Here is a 15123-nt window from a genome sequence, read left to right on the forward strand (position 1 = left end):
AGACAGAGGTATGCTAGTCTAAGAAAATGTGTCCTTCCCAGTTGGGCCCCTGGAAGGAGGGAGCCCTGGGCAGCTGCTCACGCCTTAAAGCATCTCTGCTAGAAAGCCTTCATGGCGAAGCCGTGGACTGGTTGCCTTGACATGGAACACAACTGAATCATGGTGACTCTGTGTAAATTGTCTTGCTATGTGCTGGTCCTATGATTAATGCCTCTGTGCTTCACTCAGCTGAAGGCATGCAAAAGACGTAGAATCCAGCATCAGAGAGTTGAAAAGAAGGGCATTTGGGGTCAGAAACAGGGCCAGGGTCAATGTCGCTATTGAAAGGCATCTGAACACAGCTTTAACTCAGACATGAGTGGTTCTGACGCCTTCGAAACAACGTGTAGTAGAAATCCAGGCCCCACCTATTTCCCACCCAGACGTAAGCAACCACATATTAAATAGATCAGGGGTCTCCAACCCTTTCTGTAATAAAAGTTACTTATGTTCAATGGAAATCAGCCTGAGATACTAATGTTAGTTGTTAGAAATGGGGGTCTCTAGTTGGCAATGGCTGGCCACTGTCCAAGTAGGGACCCTTCTTCCTAAGTCAGAGTAAGCAGACTACACCCTTTGATAACCCCTGCTCAACCCTGTGGTAACGTAGCACGAGCAGCTAGGCTTATCTCAGAGGCAGTGTGTGAAGCCTTTACGACCATACACAGTAACACAGTGAAGAACACTACAAAGGGACACCACTCAAGTAGTTATAAAAATAAGTATCTTTATATATAGACTTAACACAAGACCAATTACAGTAAAAATCCACAATACTAGAAAAATAGGGTTACTCTTAAAATGCTACAAAAATAGTTCAAGGTATGCAAAGAGGAGTTCAGTTCAAGGCAGTGGTCACTGCGACCCTTTTACTCACAAGATACCTGGATTCTGTAGCAAAGCAACAAAAATGTCGCTAAGGAGTTGTGGCGATGATTTTCCTCACGCTAACCAGCGATGCGTTGAATTCTTGCCGCAAGGGAGGATGATGCGCTGATTTGTGTGCAGGACAAAGCGACAAACTTCTGCACGCTAAGCCGGCGATGCGATAAAATCCTTGCCGCGAAGGAAGGATGATGCGCCGAGCCTGTTGCGTGTGCGATCTTGTTGAGATGAAAGAAAATGGCGCCCCGCGAGGGAGCGACGATCCTATTGCGATGCGATGACAATGGCGAACGCTCGGCGTCCGCTCTGCGATGTGTTGAAGCGATGAACTTGATGCGATGATCTTTGGTTAGCGAGCCCTTTCAGGCCCGCAAACATGCAATGCGATAATCTTCGGGTTAGCGGGCATTTGACAGCCCGCAGACAGGTGATGCGATGATCTCCGGTAGCGAGCACTCGGCAGCAGCAGCATGACGATTTTCCTTACGCTCTTCAGCTGCAGCGGCTCGCTAACGGGCGTTAGCGACGATTTTCAGCACTCTCTTCTCCACAGTAGAACTAGAGGCCCTGGAACTCACAGGAGCCTCACCTGCAGATAGAAATCCTCGCTGGGAGGAAACAGGAGGCTGGTGGTGGAGTCTGGTGTGCCTGAGACTCCTGCAGGAGGCTAGCTCTCTTCTAGCCCTTGGGTGATTGCTGTAGCAAAAAATAAAAGTTCCCTCAAAGTCCTTTTCCTCTTCTTCCAAGTCCAGTAGTACCCACTGCAGGCCAGTCCAAGAAACAGCACACAAGCACAAGGACAGTCCTTCTCCTGCAGATTCCTTCAGTTACACGGACAGAGGTTCTTCTTGTTGTCCAGGAGCAATACAAATTGTAGGGGATTCAGCACAGATATTTATACCCCAAAAGTCTTTGTTCTAAAGAGTCACAAGTCACTGAACCCAGCGAGAACCAGTTCTGCCCAGCCCTGGGGCACTTTGTTTACCAGGCTGCATCCTTCCTTTCAGAAAGAGGGGGTCTGCCATCAGACGCACAGTGGGAGGTGGAGCCAGCATTCACCTTGCCAGGCACAGCCCTATTCAAGTGCAGGAGCTACCCCTCCCCTCACTCCAATGCAGACCTCTCTAGTCAACCCAGGTCTGACTCAGCCTACCCTGTCCCTCCCAACCCATACAGCCAATACACATAACAGCAGAGCACACTGGAAGGCAAGAAAATACATACTTTCTAAAAGTGGTATTTTCAAACAGAATATAAAAATAAACTTCACTAAAAGATGTATTTTAATATTCTGAGCTCAGGCATATTGAATTCGCTTTTCTACTATGTTCTGTGGGTCAGTTAGGACTATAGAATGTAATAGCCAAACCTGCCATTCTAGCCTATGGAGAACAGGTAGCATTACAGTAGTGAAAAACGAAATTGGGTGTAATTCACTACCAGGACATGCTACACACATCAGAGCATGCCCTACCTTACACATACAATGCACCCTACCATAGGGGTGGCTTACATGATGCCAAGGGAAGGTTCAGGGGCTGGGAAGTGGGTGCACTTCACAGCCAAGATGGCAGTTCTGGACTGCACACAGACACTGCAGTGGCAGGTCTGAGACACACTTTACAAGCTGCTTCTGTGGGTGGCACAAACCAGTGCTGCAGGCCCACCAGCAGCATTCGGTTTACCAGCCCTGGGCACACACAGGCCACGCTACTAGGGACTAACAGGTAAACCAAATAAGCCAATCATGGATGTACCAATTCACATGTCATCTTTACACAGGGAAAAACATATACATAAGAACTTGCACTCCTTCCCTTTAAATTACTCCAAACTTCAAAACTTTTATGTGAATGCGTGCGTCCAGTGTCCGTGGATCGCCCCACCACAGTCAATACACATGTATGAAAAGAAAGAGCACTCCTCTTGCGCTCCCACTGTCGCACTGCAAAAAGAGGAAATTGACCCCACCAATGTATTACATTCATCCAAGTACTCCAATGTAAATTCTTTGTAATCATAACTATTATATTCTCCAATATTGAATCCATGTACTTTTGTTTTTTCATCATCACAACAGAGACAGTATAATCGAATATGTGGTATTTATTGACATCTTCAAGTACCAGTTGTACGCCAATCCAGGCTTTATACAGAGGTATGTCCACATCGATCACATTATGAAGTTGACACGTTTTATAAATACCCAATGTATTTCAAGCCTTCTTGGCTCTTCGTCAGGGGCTAGCTACAAAAACAAATATAATGAACAGTTTAAGTACACTTGTGATTAGTGTTTGGATGTTGAAAAAACCGGCTATATACAGCGAACTCTTTAACAAATCCATATGCTAATTAAACGTAATTAAAATCCTCTTAATTATTACCCAATATATCTCCCAGAGCCACCCACAACTGTGATTATCCACAATATTCTATAAGCTTACTGAACCTTCGTGCCGTCCTTGTCATCAAAAAACACACATTATCCTACCCATGAGTACTCCCCTGTTGTGCTCCCCATCTCAACTGCCCTCCTTATCCATGTCCCAGATTTATACATTTCGTAAAACAATCACCCTAAAGACTCTATCCCCACTTGCTTTACTCCGTTAACACGCTGCCTCTAACCAATATTGATAGAAATTATCGGCAATGCTCACTCTCCCTTCTAACAAGCTGACATCATGTGGCTCAATTCCCCAGCTACTCTTTCCAAATACCTCCGTAACTGTGATTACCCACAATATTCTATTAGCACAGAAGACATTGTGCCTCTCATTTCGCCACAAAACCCATTATCCTATTCATGAGTCCTATCCTGTTCTGCTCCCCTTTCACTCTACCACCTCAGCTGCTCTCCGTCTCCATATCTCAAATTTTTACCTTTCAAAAAACGTTCACAATCAGGACTCTGCCCTCTTTCTCTGTACTCTGCTAACACATTGCTTCTTCCTTCTTCCGATCATTAATCCAAATTAACAGCTGTATTCCCTCTCTCTTTTAACAAGCTGACATCATGTGACTCGATTCCCACGCTCCTCCTCCCAATCACCTCAATATCTCTGCCAAAAGACTCACACTCCCATAATTCACCTCTCTCCTCAACCACTAAATAATTTACATGCGTGTATAACTAACTAGTGTATGCTCGTTTAGGATTCCCAAACATCCCCTTACCAACAAATTATGTTACAATATCAATGCGATTTATAATCTAAATGTGTGCAATAAACCCAAAATAGTGCACTTAAAAAATACGTGCGCATTCTTTGCATTAATAATGGCTCATTTCAAGTGCTAAATAAACTGAAAAAAACAAAAAGAAATCACAGTTCATGGCTGCCATATTAATCCGCTTAAACAGTTCAAACAGTTCATATTAAATGTCCAAAAATGTTTTAGGACTTGACTTCATATCTTCTGTCTCCGTGATGACGACTTAATTACTTGTTCCATTTCCCATTTTTCAACCGTCCATTGTGAACAATAGGGTGCAAAGCTCCTGGGGGCGATAAGTTGCGAAGCAAAAACATATACATAAGAACTTGCACTCCTTCCCTTTAAATTACTCCAAACTTCGAAACTTTTATGTGAATGTGTGCGTCCAGTGTCCGTGGATCGCCCCACCACAGTCAATACACATGTATGAAAAGAAAGAGCACTCCTCTTGCGCTCCCACTGTCGCACTGCAAAAAGAGGAAATTGACCCCACCAATGTATTACATTCATCCAAGTACTCCAATGTAAATTCCTTGTAATCATAACTATTATATTCTGCAATATTGAATCCATGTACTTTTGTTTTTTCATCATCACACAGGGAGCATTTGCGCTGTGGCACCGAATGGCAGTGGCACAGCACCCAGAGCATCTATCACCAGCAAAAACAGAGGAGACAACAGCGAAAAATGGAAGGGAGACCCACGCCAATGGTGCCAGGTCTAACATTAGTGATGTAATAGTAACCAGCCCATCCAAGATTGTCAGCAGTGATCACATCAGTGCATGAGGCAGGGTTTCCAGCACTAATGTAAAAAAAAAAAATCCTTTGAGAATTTAAAATGACTGTACATGAGTAATACATAAAATCAATAATTGCAATCCCCCTGACACTAAGGTAATAATATGAGTACCAAACCTCCTCAACTCAATGATAGCTTTAAAAACATTTTGACAATGCAACTATATTTTTTGTCAAACATCAGCTTATGAGCTCTGAATATAGACACATTTTCATCTTAAGAACATGCTTTTAAATTTAAGTATACATATAATAATTCAACCAAGCAAAACCTTCTATATTAGTAGGCTGGGATGAACACATGAGAGCTCCTCACAGGTAGCTGGAGAGCTACTTACTGGTAGCTCACGAGCTACTCGTTGGAGACACCTGATTTGGATGAAAACAAAGTGAGTCACGGGCCTGCTACCTTATAAAGTGAGTCACAAACCTATGGACAAATGCAGAGAACCCAAGAAAGACATGAAATAAAGAAGTCTGATAAGTGTCAGCCTTTGGGTAGGCCTCTGACTTCCCTTGTTCCTGACCCAAGGACTGTCCTTATCCTGGGTGCAAAGGTTAAGTCTCCTCGCCTTGGGGAGGTTAGGCAGAGAACACCAGCAAGCCAGTGAAATAATGTAGCTTTCAGAGGCCACCGAGCCTGCCACTCTAGACACGTTTTACCTCATTTTACCCATCCATGGGATGCTTGCTGCCACACAGCACTTGATTCGCTTCTGACCCTACTAGCCAATGAAACTAGGGAGCTCATGACGTGTGGCCTTCGGTGCTTTTGACGCGTGCGCTGTCACAGGGACCTGGGCCATAGGTCGCGACCTTTGCCCAGTTAGTGATCTGAACAAGTGTCTCGTGGCAGAGATGAGCTGTCAAGAACCAAAAAATAAATAATGAACCCGCTCTCCTAAAAAATAAAACTGTTATCATTTGGGCGGCGTTTTAAAGAGCCTGTCATTGGAACTATTCCCTCAGATGTCCCATCCCATACAAGTCAAACAGGTTTTTTGTACACGTAAGTTACGTAACTCTTGACAGCACAGCTGCTTCTCCTCGGTAGACGTTTGTTTCGAACTCTGAATATCAATAACAGGGGCATTGTCGACATCACAAGGGTGAAACGCCAAGTCAGTCCCGCTGGGTTTCAAACATGCCACTTAGACATTCGGGGACATTGATGTCACAATTACATTAACTCACTACGCCACCTTACCACGAGGGTTGCAGCATGGGCTGAGCGGTTTGTGGAACACAATGAGATGGGGCATGCAATAGTGGAACTATGGCGGATAATTCAGTACAGTGAATGAGCCTGTCTGAGCAAGAGGCGAACGAGAGAGAGAGAGAGTCTACCCTCTTCCATAACAAAGAAAACAAGGGCGGCCTCTGTGGGCATAACAAACGCCCAGCATTAACCCACTCCTACCCAGCAAGCAGGGGAGGATGGGCAAAGATGAGACGAAAACACAGAAGAAAAAGTAACTTACAGGCTGGGGCATTCTCTCCTGGACTCCAGATGTGACGGAAAGTGGCGCAGCAGCAGTCCGCTCTGGAAGGAATTATTCCCGGGAGCCCATCGCATCTTCCTCCACTCTGCCACTTGCTTTCACTTTGTGTTTGAGGGTAGATCAGTGCGCTCGGGAGTTCCCTGTATCTGCAGCTTCGCCCTCTCGCATTCCGAACCCGGCCGCTGTGTTTATTTCTCTGCCTTTCAGTCAGAGGGCAGGAGGAAAGGGGCCGTCCCAGCGTGACTTCACGGGAGCGCCTCTTCGGATTACACTGATCTCCAGGGCTGCACCAAACACAAGCGGGTCTGCCCGCCAGGCGCGCACGCAGGACTGTCGACAAATTACACCCACTGGAGGCTTACTCAGGGTTGAGAGGCCGTTCCTACTTTTTACAGAATGCTAATATTTAAATATGTTGCTCATATTGTCACCGGATGGAAATCTGCTGCGGGAAGCTTTTTTTTTTTTATTTATTTTTATTTTTTGTTGCATCTTTTATATAGCGCGAACTCGACCCGAAGGTATTGGAGCGCTGTACATGAGCACCGTATTTACATTACATATTCAGGCACGGGGAGATTAAGTGATTTGCCCAGAATCACAGGATGTGAACGCGACCTCGAGGCTCGAACCCTGGTTTCCTGAACCAAAGTCTGTGCATATCGTTTTATTATCAGAAAACATTTAAACGACGTTTAAATAACGAATTGCTCACCTAATGGGAGGGACTGCAGGCAATAAACATGGCCACATGACTGTTGTACGTGATTTAACGTACGCGTTTGTACCAAAACCCCGTAGTCCTGTTTCTGCTTGCATGCCGCCTGACGTCACCGGCCAATCCGGTGTCGAGGATGGCTGTGACGTCGGGGGGCGGGCAGGCAGGGCAGAAGAGCGCGAGGACGCGAGCCGGCGGTGATTTCTCCCGCTGCTCCTCGTGGGCCGTAACTTTGTGCAATAGTTGTAATAAACCGTATGAAGCATCTATCCTGTTTCGCCTCCCTCATTTGGTTCCACTACAAATGGCGACGAGGGTTAAAACGGACATTACGGCCCGCGAGTGAATTGATTGATGCCTGATGTCCCCATATGCTGTTTCCACACGCTGGTCTCGCCTCGCTGATTCCCGTGCGCAAGAATCTTGCTACTGATTTCTGCTGCCTGCCGTTGCCTCCTGCCTCGAGGCCCTGCTGGTGTGCTGCTGGGGGCTGCCTGCTGTCCTGTGGTGCTGTCTCGCCCCGACGACTCCGTGAGCTGCACTGGTGAGCTGCTGTGGAGGGAGCGCCTTCTCTGCTGGTGTTGGGTGCTTCCATCTCCTGAGGCTGCGTTGATTGCTGCGGCGCCTGACGTCTGCCTCCCTGCGGTCGAGGTGTCCTTCCGAGCTTGGTGGGGAGTGCCCAGGATCTGCGCCGCTGTCCCATGTGTACCTGCTCTCCTGCTATGGCGCAACCCATCAACATATGTGTGCCGCCCCTCTTTCTGGACTCGCCTGGTAAGCCATGTATGAAGTGGAAGGGGTGGCTGCGCGCATTTGAGAATTACATCGTCTCCATTGACGGCGAGGGTTATAGCGCTGCACGCAAGAAGTCGCTTCTGTTCGGACTGTTGGGGAAAGCAGGCCAGGAGGTTTTTGACAGTTTGCCCATCTATACGGACCCTCCGGGGGCCCTTGCCCCTCTAGACGTGTACCAGGAGGCGGTTAAGCGGCTCGAACTACAATACTCTGAGGAGGGTAATATCATGGTGGGGCGCCATAAATTCGCTTTACGGAAGCAGGAGGAAGGTGAGACTATCGAGGAGTATATTGCCTGTCTACGTGTGTTGGCACAGGACTGTGAATTCGGGGAGATGACTGATACCTACCTCAGGGACCAGGTGGTGTTCTACTGCCATTCCAAAAAGGTGCAGGAACGGTTGCTTTCTTGCAGGAATCCGTCGCTGAAGGATGTGGTGGCCATTGCGAAGGCCGTTGAACGTTCCATGGTGTCCACGAAAGAACTTGCGAGCACGAGCCAGGCTTCTAATGTGTTCTTTGTGCAGGACAAACATAGAGGTGCATCCAGAACCCCAGACAGGGTGGCGAGCGAGAAAGGGGGGGGCAGGAAGCCACTCGCTTGTTTTAGGTGTGGGTCAAGGGATCACCTGGCGGATAGCAGGACATGCCCAGCGCTGTCCAAGAGTTGTTCTAAGTGAAGGAAGGTGGGCCACTTCGCGGCAGTATGCAAAGCCAGGAGACCTGGTGGGAGCATGAAAGTGAGCTCGGTGAGCGACTGCGATGCCGATACTGATGCGGACATTGTATTGTCCATTGATGCTGAGGATGGGAGAGTGAAGGGGCCTATTGGCTCCGTTCTGATTGGTGCAGTTGAGCTGCCATTTACGGCCGATTCTGGTTCCCCCATTACCCTGATTTCTGACACCACGTATGAGTTGAAGTGGCAAGGTGTGAAATTGCATGAGACGGATGTGAACCCGAAGGCTTTTGGGGAGAAAGACATAGAGATGATGGGGTACTTCTGGGACTTCCTCACCTTCAGGGGGCGAACAGTGAGAACGAAGATCTATGTGGCTGAGAAAGGGAGGAGCCTGGTGGGGTGGAAGGATCTGGCCAAGCTGGGGGTGATGCTAGTCCCGGGGGCGGATGATCCCATAGTCCTGAGGGATGATTGGGTCGGCTACGTGCAGCCGGATGATTTACATGAGGGATTAGCTGAGGTCATCGGCAAATTTGAGTCTGTGTTTGAAAACAAAGTAGGGCGTGTGAGAGGATTCGTGCACGCCATACGACTGAAAGAAGATGCCGTGCCGATAAAACACAAGGTCAGGTCTGTTCCCCTCTCTGTCAGGGGGGAGCTAAAGGTTGTTCTAGATAGGTTGAAGTCGGAGGGAGTGATAGAGGAAGCAGGCGCATCAGAGTGGGTGTCCGCAATCGTGGTGTCCAAGAAGAAGAGGACAGGGGACATTCGGCTATGTGTGGACCTGCGATCTTTGAACAGAAACATTCTGGTGAACTGCCACCCTCTACCCAACATCCAAGAGATCCTGTCTTCTACATCTGGGTCGCGATTTTTCACCTTGATTGATCTGAAGTCCGCATACCACCAGGTGTGCCTCACGGAGGAGTCCAAGGCACTTACCACCTTTGTTACCCCGTTCGGTGCCTACAGGTACGTCCGCCTTCCGTTCGGCCTCGCCTCAGCTTCCGGTGTCTTCCAAAGGTTGATGGATTTGCTCTTCGGCGACATGAAGGGGGTTGAAGCCTTCCAGGACGACATTCTAGTCCACACGGCGGGTGAAGAGGAGCACCTGGAGCTGCTGGGAGAAGTGCTGAGTGTACTACGCGACAAAGGGATGACTGTCTCCAAGGACAAGTGCAAGTTCATGGAGGGCAGGATCGACTACTTGGGACACGTGCTGACCGCGGAGGGCATTGCACCAAAAGATGATTTGGTAAGGGCCATACGTGATGCCCCGTGTCCCGGAGACAAAGACGCCCTACGATCATTTCTGGGGCTCAGCGAATATTACTCCAAATTCATGCAGGGATATGCGACCATCGTGGAGCCCCTAAGGAAGCTACTGAGGAAGAACGAAAAATTCACGTGGGCGCATGCCCAACAAGCTGCCTTTGATGCCGTCAAGCAGGCCATCGTGGCTGCTCCCGTGCTACAGCCATACAACAGGGCATTCCAGAATGTGATTACAGTCGACGCAAGCGCCAAGGGTATCGGTGCGGTATTTTGCCAGTTCCATGGGAAGACGGAGAACACGGTCGCTTTCATTTCCCGGTCACTGAGTGACGCTGAGAAGCATTACAGCACCATTGAGAGGGAGACGCTTGCATGCGTATGGGCCGTGGAGAAACTGAGGAACTATTTGTGGGGCATGGAGTTCGAACTAGTCACGGACCACAAGCCTTTAATCTACATGATGGACGGCGAAGGCCGCGGCAACGGGAAGGCCAGCTCGAGGCTCTTGCGGCTGATGTCCAGGCTGCAGGAGTATCACTTCACCATTAGACACATCAAGGGCGGCCTCAATTGCAGAGCGGATTGCTTGTCGCGCTTGCCGGTCAGCAGCGAGGGGGACGGATCCATGGATGACACGGAGTGCGTAGTGGCGCTGGTGGACGCTACGGCCATATGCGAAGGATCCATTTCGGAGGAGGAATGGATGGCGGCCCAAGAGAAAGACACGACTATGCGTAGGGTGATGGATCACATAATGGCTCGCTGGCCCCCGATCCGGAACTTGAACGGTGCGCTCCGAAGTTTCCAGCAGGTTAGCCCCGAACTCTCCATCGAGGGCGGCTTCGTGAAAAGACATGAGCTGTTTGTGCCGCCGGAAGGATTGAGAGATAAACTAATCCGGTTAGCTCACAAAGGTCACCCGGGCTCTACCGCCACAAGGAACTTACTCAAACAATACTACTGGTGGCCAGGGATGTGCAGCGATGTCAGCAGTTTTATCGACCGGTGCGGACCATGCTTGAGGGCCGACAAGCACTGGAAGACGGCGAAAAGTGCGCTGCAGTTGGTGGACATTCCTGCTGGTCCATGGATCAAAGTCGCTATTGATTTCGCGGGCCCGTTTACCCTGCTGCCCGACGAGTGCAGACATCTCATCGTCCTTACGGATTACTTTTCCAAATGGATCCACTACAAGTTCGTCAGGGAGGTTACCACTGAACGTGTGATCAGGGAGCTGAAGAGGGTCTTCGCTAGTGAAGGACAGCCGAAGATTTTGATGTCCGACAACGGCACACAGTTGGTCTCCAGGCAGATGAAAGACTTCCTGTCCAGATTGGGGATCAAGCAGGAGAAAACCCCGCTATACAGCCCTAAGAGCAATGGGCAGGTCGAGCGCATGAATAGGTTCCTGAAGGAGGGTGTGCAACAGGCAATTGCCTCCAATTTGGATGTCGAGGCATTTCTGGCGGACAAGGTACACACATTTCACAACACGCCCAATGCTGTCACGGGGCACACTCCGTTCTACCTGATGAGAGGGAGAAGGTGTATGAGCGAGCTTACTCCCAAACTTGATAGGTGGTATGACATGAGGGAGGTACCTGAAGATGTATCCGATGAGAGGCTGAGGGTCAAAGAAAGGATTGTGGCCAAACAGGAAAGCAACAAGCGGTACGCTGATGAGGTGAATAGAGCCAAAGTCAAAGAGGTAGCGCAGGGGGATTGGGTGTTGGTGAAGAAACCAACCAAAGTGTTGAAGGGAGAGTCTGTTTTCCAGACCCCTGCACGAGTGCAAGGAGTGACCAGGGGAGCTGTCTGTTTGGAAGGTGGGGGATGGCGGAGCAAGGACGACATTGTCAGGCTCAAGGCAGGTCAAGAGGAGATCATCATGAGAGGCAGCCAGGTGCATGAGAATGAGGTCGATGATAGTATGTACGAATGGCAGGTGCAAGAAGACATTGATGAGACCACTGAGGACGGTACGAGTGCGTGCCATGGCCTAGCGGACGCTGAAAGCCATGGCGACAGCAGTCCCATGTCAGTGAGGAATGACAGTCGCAATGTGATGAGTGCGAGCCAAGGTGGTACGGGCAACCGCAGCGCGGGGGCCAATCTGCAAATCACTCCCCGCAGACCTACAAGGCATATCAGGGCACCTAAAAGGTTCGAAGATTTTGTTATGAGATGATTGTTATGTATAGTTCTCTATTTTGTTAAGAAAGGGAGATGTTGTACGTGATTTAACGTACGCGTTTGTACCAAAACCCCGTAGTCCTGTTTCTGCTTGCATGCCGCCTGACGTCACCGGCCAATCCGGTGTCGAGGATGGCTGTGACGTCGGGGGGCGGGCAGGCAGGGCAGAAGAGCGCGAGGACGCGAGCCGGCGGTGATTTCTCCCGCTGCTCCTCGTGGGCCGTAACTTTGTGCAATAGTTGTAATAAACCGTATGAAGCATCTATCCTGTTTCGCCTCCCTCATTTGGTTCCACTACAATGACCCAGATATAGAACAATGAGATACCCCAAAATCTTCAAACCGATTAACTTTCAGAACGGCTTTCGGAGTCATTTTATTTTTTAATCAACGGAAGTCGTTCAAATTACAGATGCATTAACACCACCGGCATATTTAGATGGCTAGACAATCACTGAATTGTATACAGCTGAACAGCCTAGAGATACCTCACAATGCAGTATGCAATTAGCATTATTGACCGGCACCCAGGCAGTAATGTCACACCAATATCACTTGCACTGTAATACTGTTTTACAATGTAATAGCTTGGTTTTTCTGTGTGTAGCAACTCTTCATGTGGAGAGGGGAGGCATCTTCGTTTGTATTTCCTTGACTTTTATGTTTTTGTAGCTTCTCCATCATACAATAATCTTTTTTTTGTGTCTCAATTCCTTATTAATGTTATTTTTCAAAATTAAACATACAATAATAAACAATTAAATACCTTCATAAAAACAGAGAAAAAGAAACGCCAGTTATAAAATGACATTGATAACCAAAAGAACTAATAACAAAAACGAAAGAAAATAAAAACCAAGCACTAGTACAAATACCTAGATTACACAGGTAGATGATAAATCAATACAGCAGGAAGAAAATGTAGTGTTTCATACAACAAAAAGTATCATGCATACAATATATGAGAATCAATGGGGGACCTTTGAATAGTAAATATGCATTATACAGTCAGAATCACCATACATTTATAAAAGGACCCCGTATATTATTAGAAAGATGTAAATGGCAATTCAGCTTATAAATATTTTTTTCAAAGTGAGCCACATCAAACATATCTTCAAGCCGAGTTTGAAGTGTTGGAATAACACTAGTCCTCCAAAAACTTAAAATATTAACTTTGGCTAGACCGAGAGCAGTAGAAAGCCCTTTAAAGACATGAATGGATATAGGTGATATTTCAGATGTATCATGTAAAAGTAATAAACGTTCCCACAGTGAAAAATGAATAAAAGAGTGTGTCTGCAAAAAACCTTCAGCTGAAGCCAAAATGTGCGAATATTAGGACATTCCCACAAAATATGAACAATATCACAGTCAGGGGTGTTACAATGCCAGCAAAGGGAATCGGGCCCAAGGTGAGCTGAGTATAGTTTGGCCAGTGACCAATGCCAACGATGCAGTATTTTGAATTAATTGCATTTATGATGGGAGTCTTTAAGTCCTTTATTGTAGTTATCCAATATAGTATCCCACGCTTTATCTATAATTTCCATATTCAAACGTGTAGACCACCATAATCTTAAATTACTGCTGGTCTCAGTAGAAAATGAAGAGTCAATTAAAATGGCATTGTGGCCGGACACTGTACCCTTGAAATGTTTGCAAGTGTGAATATATTGTGCAATTGGGGAGTGGGTTGTTATATTATGAGCTTTAGTTGCAATTAGAGCAAGTGCAGAGGAAAGTTGATTGTATCTAATCATTTGTGACGAAGGAAGATCAAAATCATGTTGTAAACGTGAGAATGATTTCAAAGAATGATTATGTGTACGTACCTCCTTTACATGAAATATTTTATGCCTGGTCCAAATAGACAAATTGAGCTCAGCCCCTTTGTATGTGATATCTGCATTATCCCATAGCAGAGCTTCAAAATCAAGATGAATATGAGTATTCATAATCTGGTTAACTTTCTGCCATGCTAATCGTGAAGAATAAATAATAGGATCAGTTGAATTAGTAAATTTTGGGCGGTTTGTATAATAAATCACCAATTCCATATCAGATTGAAATATTGAGCGTTCAAACAAAACCCAAAGTGGTGAATTCCTATGAGTGGGTAGTGTAGGAGAGTAGGATCTGCACTTATGTTGCCCCCACTTTTTTTCTGATGTATACACTGGTTTCTGGCTATAGTCTGGCTGGGTCCCTGCTAATCAGGGCCCCAGTCTCACTGATCTCTCTAAACAACTTGGTGTGCATATTAGATGCACTAGTGATTGGATACTGTGGTACCTTATGAGCCCTTATGAGGCCCTTATGAGTACCTTAAGTACCTAGGGCATTGGTACTTCACAGGCCTACCAGGGGCTGCAGCATGTATTATGCCACCCCTGGGAAGCATTCTCAATCTGACACCACAGGCCTACTACTGCAGCCTGTGTGAGGTAGTGTTAGCACTCCTCACTGAGGTATAGGTTCCTATATCTCACCATACACATGCTGGAGCAGAATTTTCAGTTTGAAAATTCTGGGGCTTTTGAAGCTCTGGCATGTCTATTCGTTGTACTAATTTATTAATAATTAATTATTTGTCTTGTGCAAGTGCGTTTATATTAATCAATCCGTTTGTTTTAACAAGAGAGAGTTACACGTGAGTGTGCTTAAATGTGCTGACTGATAATAACACGCGAGTTAAATGTGTTTTCATGTTTAAACGTTGCTATGTGCTGTTTATTTTTGAGCACAAAACGCTTTTGAATTAATGCTTTTCCATGTTGCAAGTGCTAGATAAATGCATACACATAAGGGTATTAGTGGGGTTAACACTGTTTAATCACTATGCTGTAGTAACATTGTTTTTGTCTCTTTTAATTAAGATGGTCTATTAAGGCCTATGTTGGCCTGAGAAAGAAGGCTGAATAGTGAGCCTGACTGTGATTATAATTTGAAAACTGAGACGAGGGAGACCCCTGCTGGAAATGGTCCTGAAGCTAACTGACCATGGTCC

The 15123-nt window shown here is 46.9% G+C and overlaps 1 protein-coding gene across 3 annotated transcripts in view; it reads right to left on the reverse strand.

The window, feature by feature from the left end:
* Nucleotides 1-6782, reverse strand: part of RAB7B (RAB7B, member RAS oncogene family) — a 352153-nt gene extending 345371 nt beyond the window's left edge. For 2 of the 3 annotated variants that reach the window (XM_085625366.1, XM_085625518.1), the window contains exon 1: nt 6430-6726. In XM_085625366.1, coding sequence (XP_085481492.1) covers nt 6430-6441 — 12 coding nt within the window. In that variant the 5' untranslated portion in view covers nt 6442-6726. Of the gene's footprint in view, nt 1-6429 lie in introns of all 3 variants that reach the window. The other variant, XM_085625444.1, reaches the window with a different exon arrangement.
* Nucleotides 6783-15123: the final 8341 nt, after the last annotated feature.

The sequence above is a fragment of the Triturus cristatus genome, chromosome 1_1, assembly GCF_964204655.1.
Source record: "Triturus cristatus chromosome 1_1, aTriCri1.1, whole genome shotgun sequence".
In the NCBI taxonomy this organism is placed as follows: domain Eukaryota; kingdom Metazoa; phylum Chordata; class Amphibia; order Caudata; family Salamandridae; genus Triturus; species Triturus cristatus.